Source organism: Myotis yumanensis, unplaced genomic scaffold (assembly GCF_028538775.1).
Source record: "Myotis yumanensis isolate MYYU_CA2020_CCGP unplaced genomic scaffold, mMyoYum1.0.hap1 SCAF_12, whole genome shotgun sequence".
NCBI lineage: Eukaryota > Metazoa > Chordata > Mammalia > Chiroptera > Vespertilionidae > Myotis > Myotis yumanensis.
In genome coordinates this window covers 19,243,539-19,262,029 of record NW_027223763.1, presented here as the reverse complement: position 1 = coordinate 19,262,029, position 18,491 = coordinate 19,243,539, and the positions used below count along the sequence as shown (strand labels likewise).

At 40.0% G+C, this 18,491-nt stretch overlaps 1 protein-coding gene across 3 annotated transcripts in view; it reads right to left on the bottom strand.

Moving 5' to 3' along the window:
• TMEM245 (transmembrane protein 245) overlaps positions 1-18,491 on the bottom strand; it is a 66,674-nt gene that overhangs the window by 8,903 nt on the left and 39,280 nt on the right. For all 3 annotated transcript variants that reach the window (XM_070430951.1, XM_070430950.1, XM_070430952.1), the window contains 5 exons: positions 17,292-17,414; positions 17,018-17,163; positions 10,391-10,491; positions 8,850-9,024; positions 6,021-6,215 (listed from right to left, as the gene is read on the bottom strand). In XM_070430951.1, coding sequence (XP_070287052.1) covers positions 6,021-6,215; positions 8,850-9,024; positions 10,391-10,491; positions 17,018-17,163; positions 17,292-17,414 — 740 coding nt within the window. The remainder of the gene's footprint in view (positions 1-6,020; positions 6,216-8,849; positions 9,025-10,390; positions 10,492-17,017; positions 17,164-17,291; positions 17,415-18,491) is intronic.

The following is an 18,491-nucleotide window of genomic DNA, read 5'->3' as shown; positions in this document are numbered from 1 at the left end:
CTTTAAAGTTTCAATGCGATTTTTATGAAGATACCGTTTTATGTAAACCTTTAAATCTTTTCTGATTTAACAACTCAAGAGCTGTTGACTCTTGGCCTCCCAGAGATACGGAATAAACTTTGAACATTTGAAAATAAAAAACCAATAAAAAGCATTAAGTGACTAATTTAACTTCCATTGGCTGGGCATAGCTGAGTGTGTATTTCCTGAACCCTCCCCAGCACACAGGTACAAAACCTGTGATCACTATCATCTCATCACTATTGTATACATCCCTTTTCTTCCAACAGATATGGAATAAACTTCCAAGGCTGAGGTTTACTATGTTCCGTCTGTCTTTTTCTACCTCAAGGTTATATTGCAATACCCTTTTTATCAAATCTTCTCTTGGTTTCCCTAACCTATTAACTCACCAACTTTTCACTGAGCACTTTCTATGTGCCAAGCACCATGCTAGCAATGGTAAAACAGTGGCAAAGAAGTCAGACCCAGCTCCTACTTTCAGAAAGCTCACCAACTAGCGAGAAAGACAACTAATGAAGCACACATTTATACACTGTGTGTTAAGTTCCAATAGGACATGTACAACATGCTATGGGGACACACAGCAGGGGCATCTGACCTAGTCTAGTGAGTGCCAGCAATGCTTTTCATTAAAAAGTCACTTTAAGTATAGACCAGTGGTCCGCAAACTCATTAGTCAACAGAGCCACATATCAACAGTACAACGATTGAAATTTATTTTGAGAGCCAAATTTTTTAAACTTAAACTATATAGGTAGGTACATTGTTATTAACTTAATTACGGTACTCCTAAGCTGGCCTTTGCTAAAAACGTCCTCAATGTGATTGAGGTACATTCGCTGAGGTCAACCCCTTCCAACTCTCCCATCCATACTCATCTTGTAGCCAGTCTCACTCAACTCGTGCATGAATCTCGCGCACCTCCCTGAGCTGCTTATCCTGCGGCCTGCCTGCGCCGAGTCTCCCGTCATCCAACCGACCGACACCCCCCACTTCTTCTAGCGCCACTTCTTCAAAATAGACTCGCCCAGGCCGAAAACCATGGGCCACAAAGTTTCAATCGCACTGTACATGCGCGCCCGCATTTTGTGGAAGAGCCACACTCAAGGGGCCAAAGAGCCGCATGTGGCTCGCAAGCCGCGGTTTGCTGACCACTGGTATAGAGTAGACCATAATACTGGATTTGTCCTTCTTTACAGAGGGAAAAACAAGTGCATAGATGACACTGACTTCAGGGAACTAAAACAAGTTCAAGATGGCTAGAAAATAAAACGTAAGGTGGGCAGCAGAGAGAGGAGTCTGAAGAGGTAGACAGAAAGAAGCCATGAAAAGTTTCTATTTTATCTTGAAGGCCATGTAAAGCCACTGTGGGAATTTTCAGTACAGAGGAGCATAACGTTTATGCTTCAGGAAAACCAGAGAGGTTTTGTGGGGGTGCAAAAATAACTTTCCGCACGTTAGCATAGGCAGCTAGATATTAATAAAGAAAAGGAGCAAAGGGAATTGGACATTATTGGGCATCATGAACTGAGGAGCTGAGTGAGATAATAAGCCTGCTTCACTAGGAAATTGCGGCATTCATAGGCTCCCCAGGGAAGCTCTGCATCCTACACCCTGGGGACCTAATCCCTACAGTTACCAGGGAAGGGGGAGGAATAAAAAGAGCAGGAGAAATTCCTCTGCTGGGTACAGGCTCTGCTGGGTACAGGCACAGAAGCCAGGTGGCACGGGGGAGGTGCTTCCACTTTGAGGCATGCACAGTAGGAACTAAGATGGTGAGCACAAAGCCGCAGAGCCTGGCCTGGGAAAAGGACTGGATTGGATGAGGGACACAGCACCCCAGAAGATCTAGGAGATGGACTGGTTAGGGGGAGGGCCCAGTGCCAGCCCAAGAAAGACTGGGAAGTGGACTGGTTATTTTGAAAAGGTGCCTGGTCTTTCCCAAGCGCGAGATAATATAATCAGCCTAACAAGGGCATGTGGGATCTCTCTCTCTCCTTCCTTCTCTCTCTCTCTTTCTCACCCCCCCGCCCCCAACATACACTTGCCTTATTTGTGCGTTCTCTCTCCATAGCAGCTGTGCAGCCCTAGCAGCCACCTGTGGCCCCTCAGCCACTGGACTCCAAGCACCAGCCAGGGCACAGCTGGGAACAGAAGCTAACCTAGCGGGATGGGGACAGGGACTGAACTGGACGGAACAAATAGCACAGAGGAAGCACCTCCCTCTGGATGCTGGCCTTTGCTCTGAGCCTGATGAAGACAAGGCTGGCCTTCTTTCACAACGATTTTGCTTCTACAATAAATCCTACCACTACACCTGACCCTCCCATACGTGGGCACCCGAATGCTTTCCTTGTGAGCCCATGAGAGGAACCCATTTCCACTGGCAACACTCCCGCCTCTAAATTCCTCTAGCTGCACTAACAATCAATTAACATAAGAAAGATCAACAGGAAACATGTCTACAATTTATTACAGGTGTACACTGGGGTGTCATAAGATATGAGACCCAAAGATACATTGGACAAAGATACCTGAGGATTATATGCCACTTTGGACAAAGGGGAGGGGAGGCAGGGGTTCGGGATTTCAAAGGAAACGCAGGCAATTCATAGGCAGCTGAGAGGGGGCAAACCCCCTGTAAACCAATTCCTGCTGGGCCACCCGGAGACAATGGGGCACAGAAGGAAACTCAACACACAGGCTTTGCTGGACGTCTACCTGTCTGCCACGTTTGGTTTATAATAAGATGCTAAGGCGATGCTCCTTTCCTTTAAGCAGGTTTTTCTATCCGAATTCCTTTAGATAGGTAAGGAGGGAAAGTCAAAGGTTCTTTCTGAGTCTTCCATTTCTTAATAACCAGCTTAAAATCAATATCCCAAAAGGTATATTTGGGGTGGTAAAACTTGGTCTCCCTTAGCCGCACTATGGAAAGCAGACTGGAGGGAGCCAGACTAGAGGGGCAGGGGCCAGAGAAAAGGCCCCTGAGGGTAACCCCAGCACTGGGTCACCCCACAGGGAACACAGAGGGGTGAACAGATTCAAGAAATGTGCCAGCAAGAGAGTCAAAGGAGAGGCAACAGTCAGCAGAGGGTGAGTCCAGTAGCTCCCTAGTAACCAGGTTCCTCTCGTTCCCCCTCATTATACCAAACCAGGATGATGGAAGTACACCCCAACTGAAATTCTGAGGTTTAATGTAAAGGTCTGCAGGAGCGGTAATGTTTTTGGAGAACATCTTTGTATCTCACTTTGCAGAAACAGGAAAAAAAATAACTCTTCAAAACAGCAAGGAGTTCGTAATAACTCTTCCCTAGAGAAAGATACACCTGAGCTCCTAAAGGATCACATTCAATTGTCGCCTTTCGGGGTATCGAGGTGTGACAGAGGGCAATGGAAAACGATGCCGAGAACAGCATTCCTGGAAGATTCCTGGGACAGTCCTGCTTCCTCCTTACAGGTTTTTCTGAGCTTTGACATTCAGAGATTGCTGCTCAGCCTTTGGTAGGAGTGAAATACATACATCAAATCTAGTCTGATTATCCTGTCCAAATATCAAGAAAGTACTCCAAGCCATATGATTGCAGGAGCGTTTTTGTCCTTTCAAACAGCCCCAGTGTTAACAGAGAAGAGAAAGAGGTTCTGATTACTGACTGAATCAGCCCAACGTTGTGGGAAGCCCAATGCTTTGCGACATTCGCCACCAACACATACTGCATTCACCACTGTGGGCAGGGAGTCCTCCCTCCTACATCTCTCCTCAAGTGGACAGTTGATCATCCGTCTGAAGACAGATGGTAGTACATAGAAAGTCTTGCAAATGGGTCTTTTCAGCCATCGGTGCCTGCACCTGCAGCTAGAAGGCAAGTCTGCCTAATGAAATGCAACCATCCACCGCTATTCACACTGTAACAATGTCAGAGTTCCCAGGAGAAGCCAAACGTTCCACAGCTCATGCCTCAGTAGAGACTATTCCTTCACAGCCCATTCGTTCCTTCAACTAGGAATTGAACACATTCCAAGTACAAAACACTGTTAACAGGTGCTGTGGATACACCAGTAACTAAAACTGACATGGCCCCTGCAGTCACAGCAACCAGTCTAGCGGGAAAGGAAAAGACAGATATGCAGTCAAGAGTCATTTAGTGAATGCTTACACCTTGAACATGCCATCAACCTCTAGGCAGGAGGTTAGAAGATCTTTCTCTGAGGCATTTACTAGCCCAAAAAGGGAACGCCAAGCACTGTCATCGAAGGTTGCACAAGACAATGGCCCGACCAGATTATATCACAGTAACATACATAACCCACTCACAGCTCTTGAGTGAGTGTCTAAGACATACGCCAGGGACCGCACGTTTTTGGGCAAACTGCACATTATTTAAATCATCATAATGCACTTTAGGTGTTGTTTTTCAATAACTGTAACATTTTTATTTACAAAAACAATTAAACAATTAAAGTTCCTAGTACTTTTTTAACGTATGGTACTGCGTAAAACATTTTCCTCTATGAAGAGGGACCAAACAAAATTTACATAAGTATCTAGATTCGCTCCTTTTTCCACGGGCGTGAAAAACGAGAACACTCGTGAACGGTCCTTAACAGATGGCGAGCGAAACATGAGAAAACTCCTGAGCGGTACGAAATGTGTTAATACTATAAAAATGAAGAGATTTTACAGATATAATTAAGTCTCTAATCAGTTGGCTTTAATCAAAAGAAAAGTATGCTGGGTGGGGCAGGCTTAATAAGGTGAGCCCTTTAATAAAGGGTTTTAGCAGAGACAGAAGTCAGAAAAATACTGGCCAGCTGGCCTTGAAGAAGCAAACATCCATGTATGAACGGTCTGGAGAAGTGGTCTACGGGAGCTGCATGCCTCAGTTCTACAACTGCAAGGAAACAATTCTGCCAATAATAAACAAGCTTGGAAGAAGACCCCAATCCACACATAAAAACTCCAGCTGCAGCTGACCCCTTGACTGTGGCCTTGTCAGATTCCAAGCAGAAGACCAGCTGAGTTGTGCCTGGACTCCTGACCCCTGGGGATGACTATAATAAACATGTTGCTTTAAATCAATAAATTAGTGGTAATTTGTTATGGATTATAGAAAACTGATATAGACTTGTATACTAAAAAAGATACAATTTTATTTACAAAAATAATACCTCAATAAAACAGACTGAAAAAAAATACAATAGCAGACATGGAAATCTCTATGGCAGTTTTAGAAGATAAAGTAATCACCCAGAAAATAGGGCCAAAGAGACAGAAAATAGAAGAGCAAATAAAAGATGACAAAATGACATGACCAGTGTATGAGGATCAGCATTAAATAAAAGTAAGTTTCAGATAGGGAGAGAAGGAAATCATTAACAAAATGTTTCAGAAACAATTTCAGAACTGCAGAACATAAATTTCTAGTTTTAATGGTCACAAAGGCACTGAATAAAAGTGCCAATCAGAACAACAGAAAAAATGGATTTAAAAAAAAAAAAGGAAGATCCTACAGGCCTTCAAACAGTTGAATTACAAAAATCGGGAATCAGAATGGCTTTACAGTTTTAACAACTGTGGGAGGTAGAAGACAGGGAAGAAATAACAATCTAAAGAGAAACATTTTTAAACAGGCAAGCTGTCAATTACGCCTTCAGGAAAAGCCTCTTCAGACATGCATGGTCCCCAAGTTGACCTGCCATGCATGCTTGCCTATCACAGATCCATGTATTGCATTTGATGATCCTCTACGTTGCATCTTTAATCTGGCATACCATGTCCCAAAATAGTCTTTTATATTTTCCACTTATTTTTGGTCATTCATGACATTAACTAAATTCTGACCCAACCGAGTTTTCAAATGTTCCTGGTACACAAAACCCAGTGATTTCTCTCTACTCAGTGTCTACTACCACCTTTAGCAGAGTGTAGGCGCTGAAACACCTCTATCTTGCCAGACCACTCGGGTCAATAAGGCAGAGATCATTCCGCTTTAACTCACCGCTGACTCTGAGCAGGCCATGGAGTCTGGTTTGCCACGGGCACTGAGTTCGTGGGACTCACTAGCATGGCACTATAGATGTTGGAAGCGACCACAAGTATGCAGAGAAGTATGGGCCCGATGATTGCTCCTTCCAGGCCCAGGTAATATGCTCCGCCAGCCACGGCCAGGCCTGTCAAGTAAGGATGGCCACCTCTGGAATAAAAGGCACACAGATTGGTTCATGACTTTTAACAAACATAAACCCTGGAGTAAATTTGAAATACATTCTCTAACACAATGGTCATTCTCCAATACACCGGGCTTTTGACTATATTATCGCTCTCTTCAGATTATTTCAATGTGGATAACTGAATATTGTAATAACATTGAGATGGAAGAATTTTCTTGCCTACATAACATGTCTGACCTTTGCCTATAGGTCCAGCAACTGGAGGAGTGAAGTCAGTACTGTTAACAGGTACCTAGCACCCATTACATGGCTAACTGAAGTGGGTTAATGTCGGCTTAGGATTGGTTATATCAGTCACCTATTAGGTTTACCTCCATTAAGACAATTAAGTGAGCCCAATTTAGCATGTAATAAACTAATTATGCTTTTTTAAAGATGATGACAATACAACAGCATCCCTGTTACTCATAGGTTAGACTTCTGACAACCCCCAAAAGTATACTAATAGTTTTTAGTGTAGGTAGTGCTAAAAGGCCTCATGAGGAAAAGACCTGTCAGAAAATCCAAGATTTTTATTTCACAGGAGAGTCATAATTGCCCTCCAGCATATCACAGTATCACTTACATAACTGGAACAAAATAAGATAGATTACAGCAGCACAGCACAATGATAATGATAACAAGGACCACTGACATGAGGGGAACCAGGAAAAGGGTATGTTGCTTGTTCTAGTTTTTAAACACACATGACTACAGCAATTCAGTGAGGGGCAAATAACTATATACCCTAGAAGGATGTTTTATATTATATTATAGTTCAATAAGTAACATTTGAAGTAAGCCAGTCTTCAGAAAACCAATACATTATATTCACAATTTGTCTTCCTTTTTCCAAAAAAAGGATACAGGGCAGTATTCTATGTATGCTATGTCAATAAATGATACATTTAAGTAAAGCTCTATCAAAAATGCTTACTGTATTAAAAAAATGTCCTGAGAGCTTTTAAGAAAAAGCTTAATTTATGCAAAACCTTTCATGTCCTAATAATGCTGATTAAATAAGGTATTATTTTATTAAGAAAAAATTTACATATAAATTTTAAATTTTACCTAATATAAAACATGCAGTAAAGTTTAAAGAAATGAAAGCTCTTTGATATAAACTGTGTACCTATTCCTACTATTTACATATCAATTGTTAAGCACTAGTTACCACACTCTGATGTTCTCTTATCTTTAATCTTCTCTCTCAAGTTTTAGGCATTAAAGCTCCTAGGAGGCTTGTTTATAGAGTTGCTTGTTGCTTTTTGCTCTGGACCTCTGGAGCTTCAGAGGAGTTCTACTTCATTTGTTTTCTACTTTAACTTACTAGAGAGAAAACAAGGGACATAGAATTTGTCCTTATATAATTTCAAATTAGCTGAAGGGTGTACTCTTTCTATAAACTCAGACCACATCTAACCTTATTTGTGATGATAAGTTTTACTGAAAGAAAACTTACTACTAGTATGATAGCTTCGGTAGGCTGTATCCTGAATTTAAGAAGTTGATTAAAATTCAACATCTGGTGACATCCCAGATTCGAATAAACAATGTGAATCTAAATATGTAACTAAATGAGACTAAATGTAACTAAATAAAGTAAATCAAGCCAGTTCTAAAATAAATATCAAAATCTACAAAATATATCTATACTAATAAGGAGCTAATATGCTAATGGTCAACATGCCGTAATGGGTAACGACCAGGTCATTAGCATATTAGCTGGGGTGTTGCTCCAGAAGCGGGGAGGCACCCAGAGGAGGCGGGACCAGCCCGAGGCGACTTGAGGGACTGAGGGCAGGGCTTGAAGCGGTCAGAGAAGGCCAGAGGGTTTGGGGGCTGGGCCAGGCGCACTGGAGCTCTGCATGGACAGGTTCGGGTGTCAAGGCAGGGCTGCAGGTGGGTGGGCAGCGCTGTGCGATTTCGAATCGCGCTACTAGCTATCATACTAGTAGTAAGTTTTCTTTCGGTAAAACTCATCATCACAATAAGATTAGATGTGGTCTGAGTTTATAGAAAGTACACCCTTCAGCTAATTTGAAATTATATAAGGACAAATTCTATGTCCCTTGTTTTCTCTCTAGTAAGTTAAAGTAGAAAGTAATAATTTTGATATTATGTGGCTCAAGTTTGGCTTCTGTCTTAAATTTAACCTGTACCCATCAAAGAACCATACTATCTAACATCTTAAATAAGAGAGCTGTTTGTCAAATATTTAGCTTGATGAGATTTGGTTTTACATGGAAATCACCAGACATACAACTTAATAATGTCTTTTCTCCAAAAGCAAAGACTTTCTGAAAATAATCACAAACTTGTTACTCTGAATATTTTATGTACATCTAGTAATATTTCTTTCCTAGGTTATTCACATTTTTGTTTTAACTCAGGGTTTTATTTATTATAAATTATACTTACATGATACCAAAATACCTTGAAAACAATATTAATTATATTAAACTTTGATTATATATTGGGATCACAGAAGGCTACTTCACTAAAAACTCCCACCCCTTGTCCTTTCTCCCATCTCCAAAAGAAATATAAAAACTCTCCTTTAAAAATGCCACAGAAATCCCTGGACATGATTCCTGGAAGCTCTATAGGATACTTACCCTGAAATATCAGAATAGATGGCAGTATCTACAAAGTATGTTGGCAAGAGATGAAAAACCAGCAGTAAGACGGCTTTGCATCCTAAGCCTTGTGTAAGCCACAGGTCTAGAACTGCAGGTATTGCTGCCCAGTATGTCCCCAGAAATGGCACTGCTCCAAGGATTGCTGCTAAAGCTAGTAAAAGATTAAGTAAGAAATGCAACTGAACATCATCAGCAAAACAACAAAACAGCAGAACCTAAGCAGCTCCTCCCATTTGAAAATTTCCACCAAAACAAGTTAAATAGCAACTCAAGTTTTCAGGGAATGTTATGTCCTTGTTTAACTAACTTTGCTAGTTAAATGAAGGTCTGAGATCTTAAAACTTGATCTTGAAAATCTTTCTAAAATGTGTGTCTACTTCACGACTCTATTCTTTAGCAACTAAATTTTTGTGTCTTGTGGTTATTTTGAATCAATGGTAGTTAATTAATATACACTCCTATAACGTAACTATAGAACACTGGTCAAAATTTGTACTGAGTCCAAACCCAAATCAGTTTCAATAGCTCAGAGATGAGTTTTGACCTTGATTCTTTCTAATAAAAAAATGAAATGTAATTGAAAAATAAAAAACACCCAGCTTGTTGAGGATCTTACTCAAGCTTGTCTCCTGCCAGAACATTACATGAAAGCACTCTACAGAGAGTTGGGCTCTCCTGATTAATCAAGCAGACATGGATTCCAGTTCGGTCCTAACCATGAACCAGGCCTGTGACTTTGGAACACTTTGGTTTCTCATCTCTACGACGGGACATCAGTTGCCCTGCCTGCCTCATAGGGCTGTCATGATCAACCTCCCTGCTCTCAGGGTGCTTGCATGTCGGAGGATGGCTTTGTGGAAAACAACGTAGGGAAGAACCTGAATGAACTTGGGAATGTAGAGGAGGATGGGAGCACAGGCCACAGTGGAAAAAACTGGTGGTAGAGGCACATGTGGAAGGCAGATATATTTAGGAAGACAAGCAGCCACGGAAATAAAGGTAGAAAAAGTGGAAGGAGAGGAGCAGAGATAACACAGAGGAAAGTAAAAGATGGTCATTAAACCATCCTGGTGCGTATGGAACGTGGGTATTACCCAGAATAGACCTCAAGAGGTGTGGGGACAGTTTATGAGCCCTCAGAAGCATTCATCTTGCCCATGGGACAACCTCCTTCATGGGGCAAAGCTATTTGATCAACTCACTGCTTCCTGCCAATCAGTTCAGTTCAAACACTTATTGAGTGCCTATTATGGGCTAGGTGTTGTGCTTAGTAATAGGACATTCATTCATTCAACAAACAGTACACAGTACTTTCTATATGCTGGGTATTATTCTAGCTACTGGGGATACAGCAATAAATTAACATGACAAATTGTATTTCTGTTCCCAATTTGGACTAGATTCGATCTCAAACTTTTAGTATTTTTAATTTGGGGAATAGGACATTTCCCAATGTATATAAAATGGCTTAACTTTCCTTAAATAGAGGACAGTGAAAGTTATGACACAGTCGTTACCTGATGGTATGAAGACAATATTGATGCCAAATATAGTATGAGTCAGCCAGGTGTACAATCCATAGAAGCCAGCCATTTTGAGGGAAGCATCAAACACCCCTCTAGAGGACCCAAAGATAAAAGACAAAGTAAATGAACATAGTATATTGTGATTCAGAAAAATCACTCTTTCTGGGCTTCTGGCTACTTTGTTACAAATCTGATAACAGCTTCAATTTTTCCATTGGCTGAGAATGCAGTTTTCATTTTGTTCTATAGAAACATAAAGACTTCTTTTAAAACCCAGAAATGTTTTCTAAATTATTCTTTACATTTCTTTCTGATGAAAAGAATAAAACACCTTTAAATACCCTAGTCACTGAGATAATTAATCAACTTTTCACTTCTAAAGCAGACCTTTTACTGCCAAAATAGGTGAAAAGAAAATCAAGTGTGAATACCATATTTCTGAGGATACAGTCAAACTCTAAGACCTCTAGGCTGTGGCCAGCCCTCCCCTTTGGGAAGAGCAAGGGAGGGATAACAGAACTTGTACTTGGCAGCCTCCCTTCTGTTGACAAAATTTCCCACATTTCTTCAACTATTCAACCAAGCCTACAAAGTAACTTCTGCAAATGCCAACTATCAAAGAATGCCTGTCATTAGGAGAGAATTTATGAAAAAAAAGAGAAAAAAGAATACTAAACATATTAACTCCAAAGTAAAATCAGAGACAAAAATACAAGAGGTGGGAGGCAATGGAGATAAGGACACATATGTAATACCTTAATCAATAAAGAAAAAAAAAAGAAAAAGAAAACCTCCCTAAGTCATATTCCCTAAAAACATTATATACACATACATACATACATATATATACATACACACACAGAGGGGTAAAAACAGATACTCATATTTGGTGATTAATAGGAATGAAATACAAAAAAAAGTGCAGTTTCGGGCACTTCATTTGTGCTTTTCAAGTGGAAAATTATTAAGACAGTACTGTGTCAGGAGCAGCAAATTTTAAGTTATCACAAGGCATCACAAAATTACAAACGTCGGGATTCTGGAGGGCACAGGAGAGGCACGCTCACATCCTCATGAGAAGAAAAAGCTCTCTGCAATGGAAAAAGCAGAGGCTGTCGCAGCAAAGGTGGCACTGAACCCTCAAAAGGAAACACCAAGCTTTTTCAAAGAGCCCAAGAGGTTTCCTGTTAGAGCACAGTCAAGCTCTGGAACCTACTGATTCAGTCATTTCATAGGGTTTGGAGACACAGATTTGGTGACAAGTGGCTCCCCAAATGTGAAACCTTCTTTGGCACCGTGACCAGCAGCTTTCACTCAAGAATGTCTTAAAAGTGCCATGTGACCTCTGACAATAAGGACACAGATTAAAGTGGTATCAAAAAGACTGAAAGGAATGGAGATGGCCCACAGGAAATATAAAAAATGTAAATAGTAACCGAATAGAGGAGACAGAGGGAAAGGAAAACAGCAAAGGGGGAAAGAATGGCAGTGTCTCAAAGACATGGAGAAGCCCAGAATGAAGTGGACATGGAAGAAAAGGGAATACATTTAGTTTGGGCAATGGTTAGAAAAAAAGGAAGATGAGGTAGCTGGAAATAAGAGACGAGGCCTAAGAGAGATACGCCAGACGGGATTTCTCACAGAAAAGGATAAGCTACCCCAAGGGGAAAGCCTGGAGAAAATGGGGCAATGGACTGTGTTCTCAAAGGACCCACAGACAAACACTACATCAGCCAGAGATAACGCAATCACTTCTGGAGTAGGAAGAAAATCACTACAGTGTGGTATTCCCAGAGACCAAGGGAGAAAGCAGCTTTTGAAAAGGAGGGAATAATAATAGATCAAACACCACAGAGAATTAATGAGAATAACGTCCAAGAAAAAAAGTACAGAATTTGACTAGAACTGGCGGAGTCAAGGAGAAAAGATAGAGTTGTAGTGCTTTCATCAACCTTACATTATTTAAGAAATGTTAAGCCAAAAATAAGTTGACACAAAGGTGCAACAGAATATCACAACTGAATCATCTGTCGGGGTGGCAAGGAAGCAACACTCAATCCAAAAAGGACCACTTACAGGAAACAGCACAGCCCTCTTTCTTCTGTCTTTGGGAATATTGACTGTTCGTAATTTTCTCACTGAGGCACTGTTTAAGTAGTTTTGTGGACCCTAAATGCATTATATATTGTTTGCAGTTACTAAACATATTCATGCAACTCAATGAGGGAGGAAAAGACAATATATTCCCCCCTATCGTATTACTTACGATCTGGTACACAAGCTTTAAAAAACAGCAGAGAAAAATCCTCTAACGGTTAGAGTCTAACCATTTACTAAGTACATTTTAACTCCCTGAAATTCCTAGCCATTTTTCTTTTCTCTTTTTTCTGTCTCAGCTTTATTGAACTATAATTTATAAACAGTAAAACTCACCAACTTTAAGTACATAATTCAGTAAATTTTGACAAATGTATACAGTTTCATAACCACTGCTGCAATCAAGATATAAAACATTTCTATCACCCCCAAAAGTTCCCTCATGCCCTTTTATAGTCAATCCCTCCCTAAACCTGGGTCTCTGAAAGCCGCTGGATATGCTGTCACTACAGTTTTGCCTTCTCTACAGGAGAGTCAGGGGAGGAGACATGAGGACAGAAGTGAAGTCGGAGAGAAAAAGAGATAAGAAGATGCTAACTAAAAAATTAACAAGGGGTTGCTTCAATTATATAGGCAAATAGCAAACATTTGTATCTCAACATCAGTTCTATTGTAAGCCTATTAAAATAAATTTAGCAATTTTTAAAGCAACACAATGAGAAATTAAATACAAGACAAAAGTGTTTTAAGGTCATTTTCCTTGGAAACTTAAAGAAGTAAATGGTAAGGTTTATTAGACCAATCTTTAACCAAGTAGGTTAAATAGGCATTATATTTACTGATTTGGTTATTATTTAAGAACTCTAGCTAATTTAATTTTCCAATTATGCATAAGAAAGTCTGTCTCTCTATTCCAGTATTAGGAGATATCTCTTCAAATAAATGAAAATACAATTTCTAACAGCTTTAAATTCTCCCTTACACATTTCAAAATACATGTTTATAACCTTAAATCATGAGAATTTCTTTCCAATGAAAATTCACTTTGCTCCAAGTAAAAAATGAAAGTGCTGATTTACTAAATGATCAACACTGATTTTTTTTAAAAAACCCAAATACTGTTAATCCTCCAAAATTGGGGGATAGACATGGGAAGCATGTTCACTTTCCAAATGAAAATCTCACAATACATACATCCTACCCACTGGCACTGAAAAGCTGCAATCCCACAAGCAAGAGCCATACCCGTGTGCATGCACTCATGTGAAAATATCACACACACTAAATTGCACTGAGGCCGTGGAACATGCAACTTAGTAATGTGCAATATCTCCACCAGAGCAAGCATAATGGGAGCATCAGGGAGGAAGGGTATGATGCAAACATTCAGGACACAACATGCTCTAAGGGGAGGAAAATGGTTTGGGAATGAAGGATGCATGCCACTGACTCAAAAATCCATGAAATGAAAACCCAACCACAAATGCATTTGATTTAGACTGCTTATTCAGAATTGCGAATAACAATTAAGGTTCAAAAATTCAATGAGACGGTGATTATATAGTAACCACATATTTCGAAAGGCAAAGCCTGAAGAACAAAGACATGTTCACTGTCTGGTCATGCAATTAACTCCCAATTTCAATTCCACCTTTAAGTTATTAATGGACCACATAAAATGAGTTTAATGAGCGGCTTAACTGCAGCATCGATGATAAATAATGATTGATGCTTATGAAGTCTGTTAATCACTGATAATTTGAAAACTAAACTACACTCTCCGCACACTATAATAGCATTTTCATAATCATCTGTACAATACTTTTCCTCTTAACATGTTTCTCCATGAAGAGCTAAGTTCCATCTTGAAGACAATCCTTCAGAATGAAAAGTTCGACAGGAGCCCTTAGAACTAGAACCCACTGCCCTCATATAAATGAGAAGGATCTTCAGAGGCATCTATGTAAAACCCATACATTTTTAAGTCTTGAATTTGACCCAGAAAAAAAAAATAGACCGAAAGCACTTAAGGCTGCTAAAAATCACCCTGAATTACAACCTTTAATTTATATAACCTGATATAGCTGTGGTTAGAAAAATGGCCCAGGCTGTAACAAGCTCTCTAGTCTTATACCATTATTTTCAGACTCACAAAAACCTGTCAGTTTTGAGACCATTAGGATGGTACTAAGGATTGTTAAAAAAATATTTTCTGTATTAAAAATAAGATGATAAAATGAATGGGTTTTGTCCAAGTATACTCTGGAACCAAGACATGGGCTACTATTAGAGTGCATGATTAATGTGTGCAAACTCAAGTTGATGAGGCAAATCTCATTTGTAGAAAGACACTGATTTCCTCATATCTCTGTAGATGACTCCACTCTTCTAATCTCAAATTCCCTCCTGAGCCAAAGACCTGAATTTTCAGCCATCAGCTTCATGTGTCCATCTGAATAGTCTCAACAGAACCACAAAGTTAACTCATGAACTTCTCCCCGAACCGGCTCCTCCTGGAATACCAGAAGAATAATGGGCTTTCATTATCCTGGAGCAAAACATAGCTCTGCTTATCAATTCCAATCAACCATGACATTAGAGAATGGAGTTTAAAGCAAAGGATAACTTGATTTTCATGAGAGAGAAAAAAAAAAAGGTGACTCAATGACCAACATTCAGAGGACGGTCAGCAAGTGGTTCACAAAGAAAGCAGAACAAGGGAAAATTCAAAAACTGAGATTTGAAGGTAGAAAAGCTTTTGTGAGAAAAAGAGTCAGTGCTAATAAAGATTACTTTAGGAAAATAAACTAACACATTTCTTGAAGTTCTCTATGGACAAGGTAGATATTTTTTGGTAAATCTTGGCTTAAGTCAACTGACTAGAGGATTCTGCCACTCTTTGAGATGGTGGATTCAATAGCTTTTTCTACTGGGAAGATAGAACGTTATTTTCTTCTTTGGTAAAAAAATAAATAAAATTTTTTTTGGCAGATAGATGGCATTTAGATAAACTAAAGTTAATCTATTGCTGGAGTTTTCATCATTCGCTTACTCAGTAAAGATGATAACCAAGAGTCGCACAGGCTGAGGAGGCTGCTAAGGCCAGGAGGTTCTTCCCGAGGAACAGCTTCACCGTGAAAGCTCCCAAACTTAGAGCCTTTACATGAATCCTTCCCCTACTCCCTGGATACCCAAGGGCACCACAGTAGATAAGAACTGTTTTTGTTTTTGTTTTTTGTTTTTATCCAAAATGAAAAAAAAAACCACTTTGATTTCTAATCAAGGATTCAAGATTCTGGTGAAGACCTTACTCAGGCCTTGCCAAGAAGGAAAAAGGGAGAAAACCTACTGAAGCTTCCAGAGAGAAGATATTTGAGGAGCACCCATCCTATTTAAATGAGGAGGGTTTTCTGAAGATCCAAGGGGTATCTTCACTAGCTGGTACATGAATACATTAAAAAAAGAAGCCAAGCTCAGCCACACAGGATTATCAGTCAAATCAAGATTTCTGCAGAAGACTGGTTCCAAGCAATGGTATATTTTACAAGTATGTAGAAATGCCAGCCAAAGTTCACTGTTCAAGAGAAGCTTACAACCACCTGGCCAATAACTTATTAGAAAAAGGAGCTCTAAAGGACACCATGAGAAGTTAACATGGGTAGCTAGTCATAGAAAGTAAACATGTAGGGGAAGCCCTGGGGTGGAGTGGGAGTTGGGTGGAAGGGGGCAAAAAGAGAGAAGATGAGAGACATCTGTAATACTGTCAACAAGAAAGATTTTTTTAAAAAAGTAAAAATCTGATAAAGTATTAATGATAAATTCAGAGCAATGAGGGACAAGGCTGAGGCTTCAAAAGGCCTCTCCCTACTGGAAATGAGAAAAAAGAAAAGGGGAGGGGGGGGGCAGGTGCCTGTGACCTGGAAAGAGCATGTGAAAAACAAATGCTGAAGAAGCATCTCATTCAGAAGCCAAGCCTGCAATACATGGATCCCAGAAAACATGATGGAAGTTTCTGGCCAGAACCTACAATGCACACAGAGACTATGACTTAAAGATAACCCAAAACGCCGCACTGCCAGTGTCCAAACTACCCCCTGCAGGAGGCCCGGCCTGGCTGCGGAGGGAGAGGAAGACCCCAGGAGGCCATCGACGCTCTCCCAGAACAGAGCTGGAATTCCTGAGAACAGAAGGAGGGTTCTGAGAGAAGGTGAGGTATATGAGTGAGCAAGTAATGTGATGATTGGCACCTAGAGCAAGAGCCTTCGAAGGAAAGGCCGAGGGGGACAGGCCATGAATCTTTGTAAACCATGGGCTTGAGAGTAGGATATTGGAATTGTTTGGAATTTTTTTCTTACCAACATTTCCACTGCTTATATTATCCTCCCAAAAGGAGATACTTTTTTTTTTTAAAACATCAGCAGTTCCCTCACTAGGTTAGCACTGAACGTTACCAGGAAGGCTCAAGACAGAAACCAAACGAGCTTCTCATGAAAAGAAGAATAGCGTAAATCTTATCCCTACCTGATAGCTTCTTCCACAGACTGGCCAATAATATTAGAAGAAGGGCCTGGCTGAGACAGTGGTGTCAGGCTTATCACCCACTTCACGGGCTTGTAGTACTCATCACTGGAACTTAACAGATAAAACAGTGTGGTCAGGAAAATGATCTGCAAAACAAAGGACAGTATCTCCTAAAGAACCACATTGGAGACTACAGGAAGGAAACACCAAGGGTGCCAAGAATGTGCATTACTGTGGAAGGAACTGTCATGTGTTCTTATCTGTAGGCACATACCAGAGAGAGCACGAAATTGAGAAGGGCCGTGCCGCTGTAGAAGAGGATGGTCAGGAGCGTGGTGACAGTGGTGAAAAGCAGGCTCACGTTTCGGCTCATAACAATCCACAGAGACTCCAAGATCTGCGAGGAGGAAAAGTGAGTATCAGAACTAATCCTCGGGAAAGAAGTTTCTCCAGGTATCTGTGTGCTTTTAATACAGTACCATAAACTGAAAGGGCAAGAACTGAAAAAAAAAATCATCTGAAAACATTTGAATATTGATTAGGAAAGAAAATGATTACGCAAATTATGGTGAATCTACTCCAGATAATATTAGGCAGCCATTAAAATCACCTCTATTATGACAATTGGAGCATATTTTATGATATAATGCTAAGTTTTAAAAGCAGGATAGGTAAATTTTATAGACAGCATGATTATAACTGTAAAAATAGTATGCATAGGAATAATACCAATAGGAGAATATGTCAAAGTGCAACCTTAGCATGTAGGCTCACAAGTGCGCGTCACGAAAATCTAGCGTTTGTTTTATTTGCTTCCTTCCCTCTTTCCACCTTCAACTTAACTTCATCTACAACTACCAGAGCATCTTCACTAAAATCACAATAAAAGAAATGAACAGACAGGGTCAGGGGCAGAGCTCTGCAGCTGAAAATCGTTCCTCACATAAACGATGACCCTTCTATTAAGAACTACTGAGTTCAGTTGATCCATCACCTGCAACTTTACTAAAACCAGATATTAAAATAAAGTTTATTAATATATGTTAAATATTACTAAAGGGTGATGTATATTACTAATAGCACACCTATATGTTTTCTATTCCCTATTTCTTCATAAACTTAATTCCTTTATGATAATGTCTATTCTGTTCTCCCTGAGTAATATCAAACATGGAAGCAAAATGACCAGAAAAACTTAAAAATTTTTTTAAATACCCTTAGTTTTCATCCTATAAACCTCACAACACTGAGAAGAAATGCAGATGGAACCATCTTTATTTTATAGATATGCAAACTGAAGCCCAGAGTTTTTAAAAAAAAAACTTGCCCAAGGGCAGGGAGCTAATATGTGGAACCAGAGCCGAGACCAGAACTCATAACGTCTGATTTTATTTTGGTGCCTACCCTTTCCAAAACAGCAGCTGTTTTTTGTCATATGTTCAAGTTACACCATCTGTGCTATGAAAGGCCTACC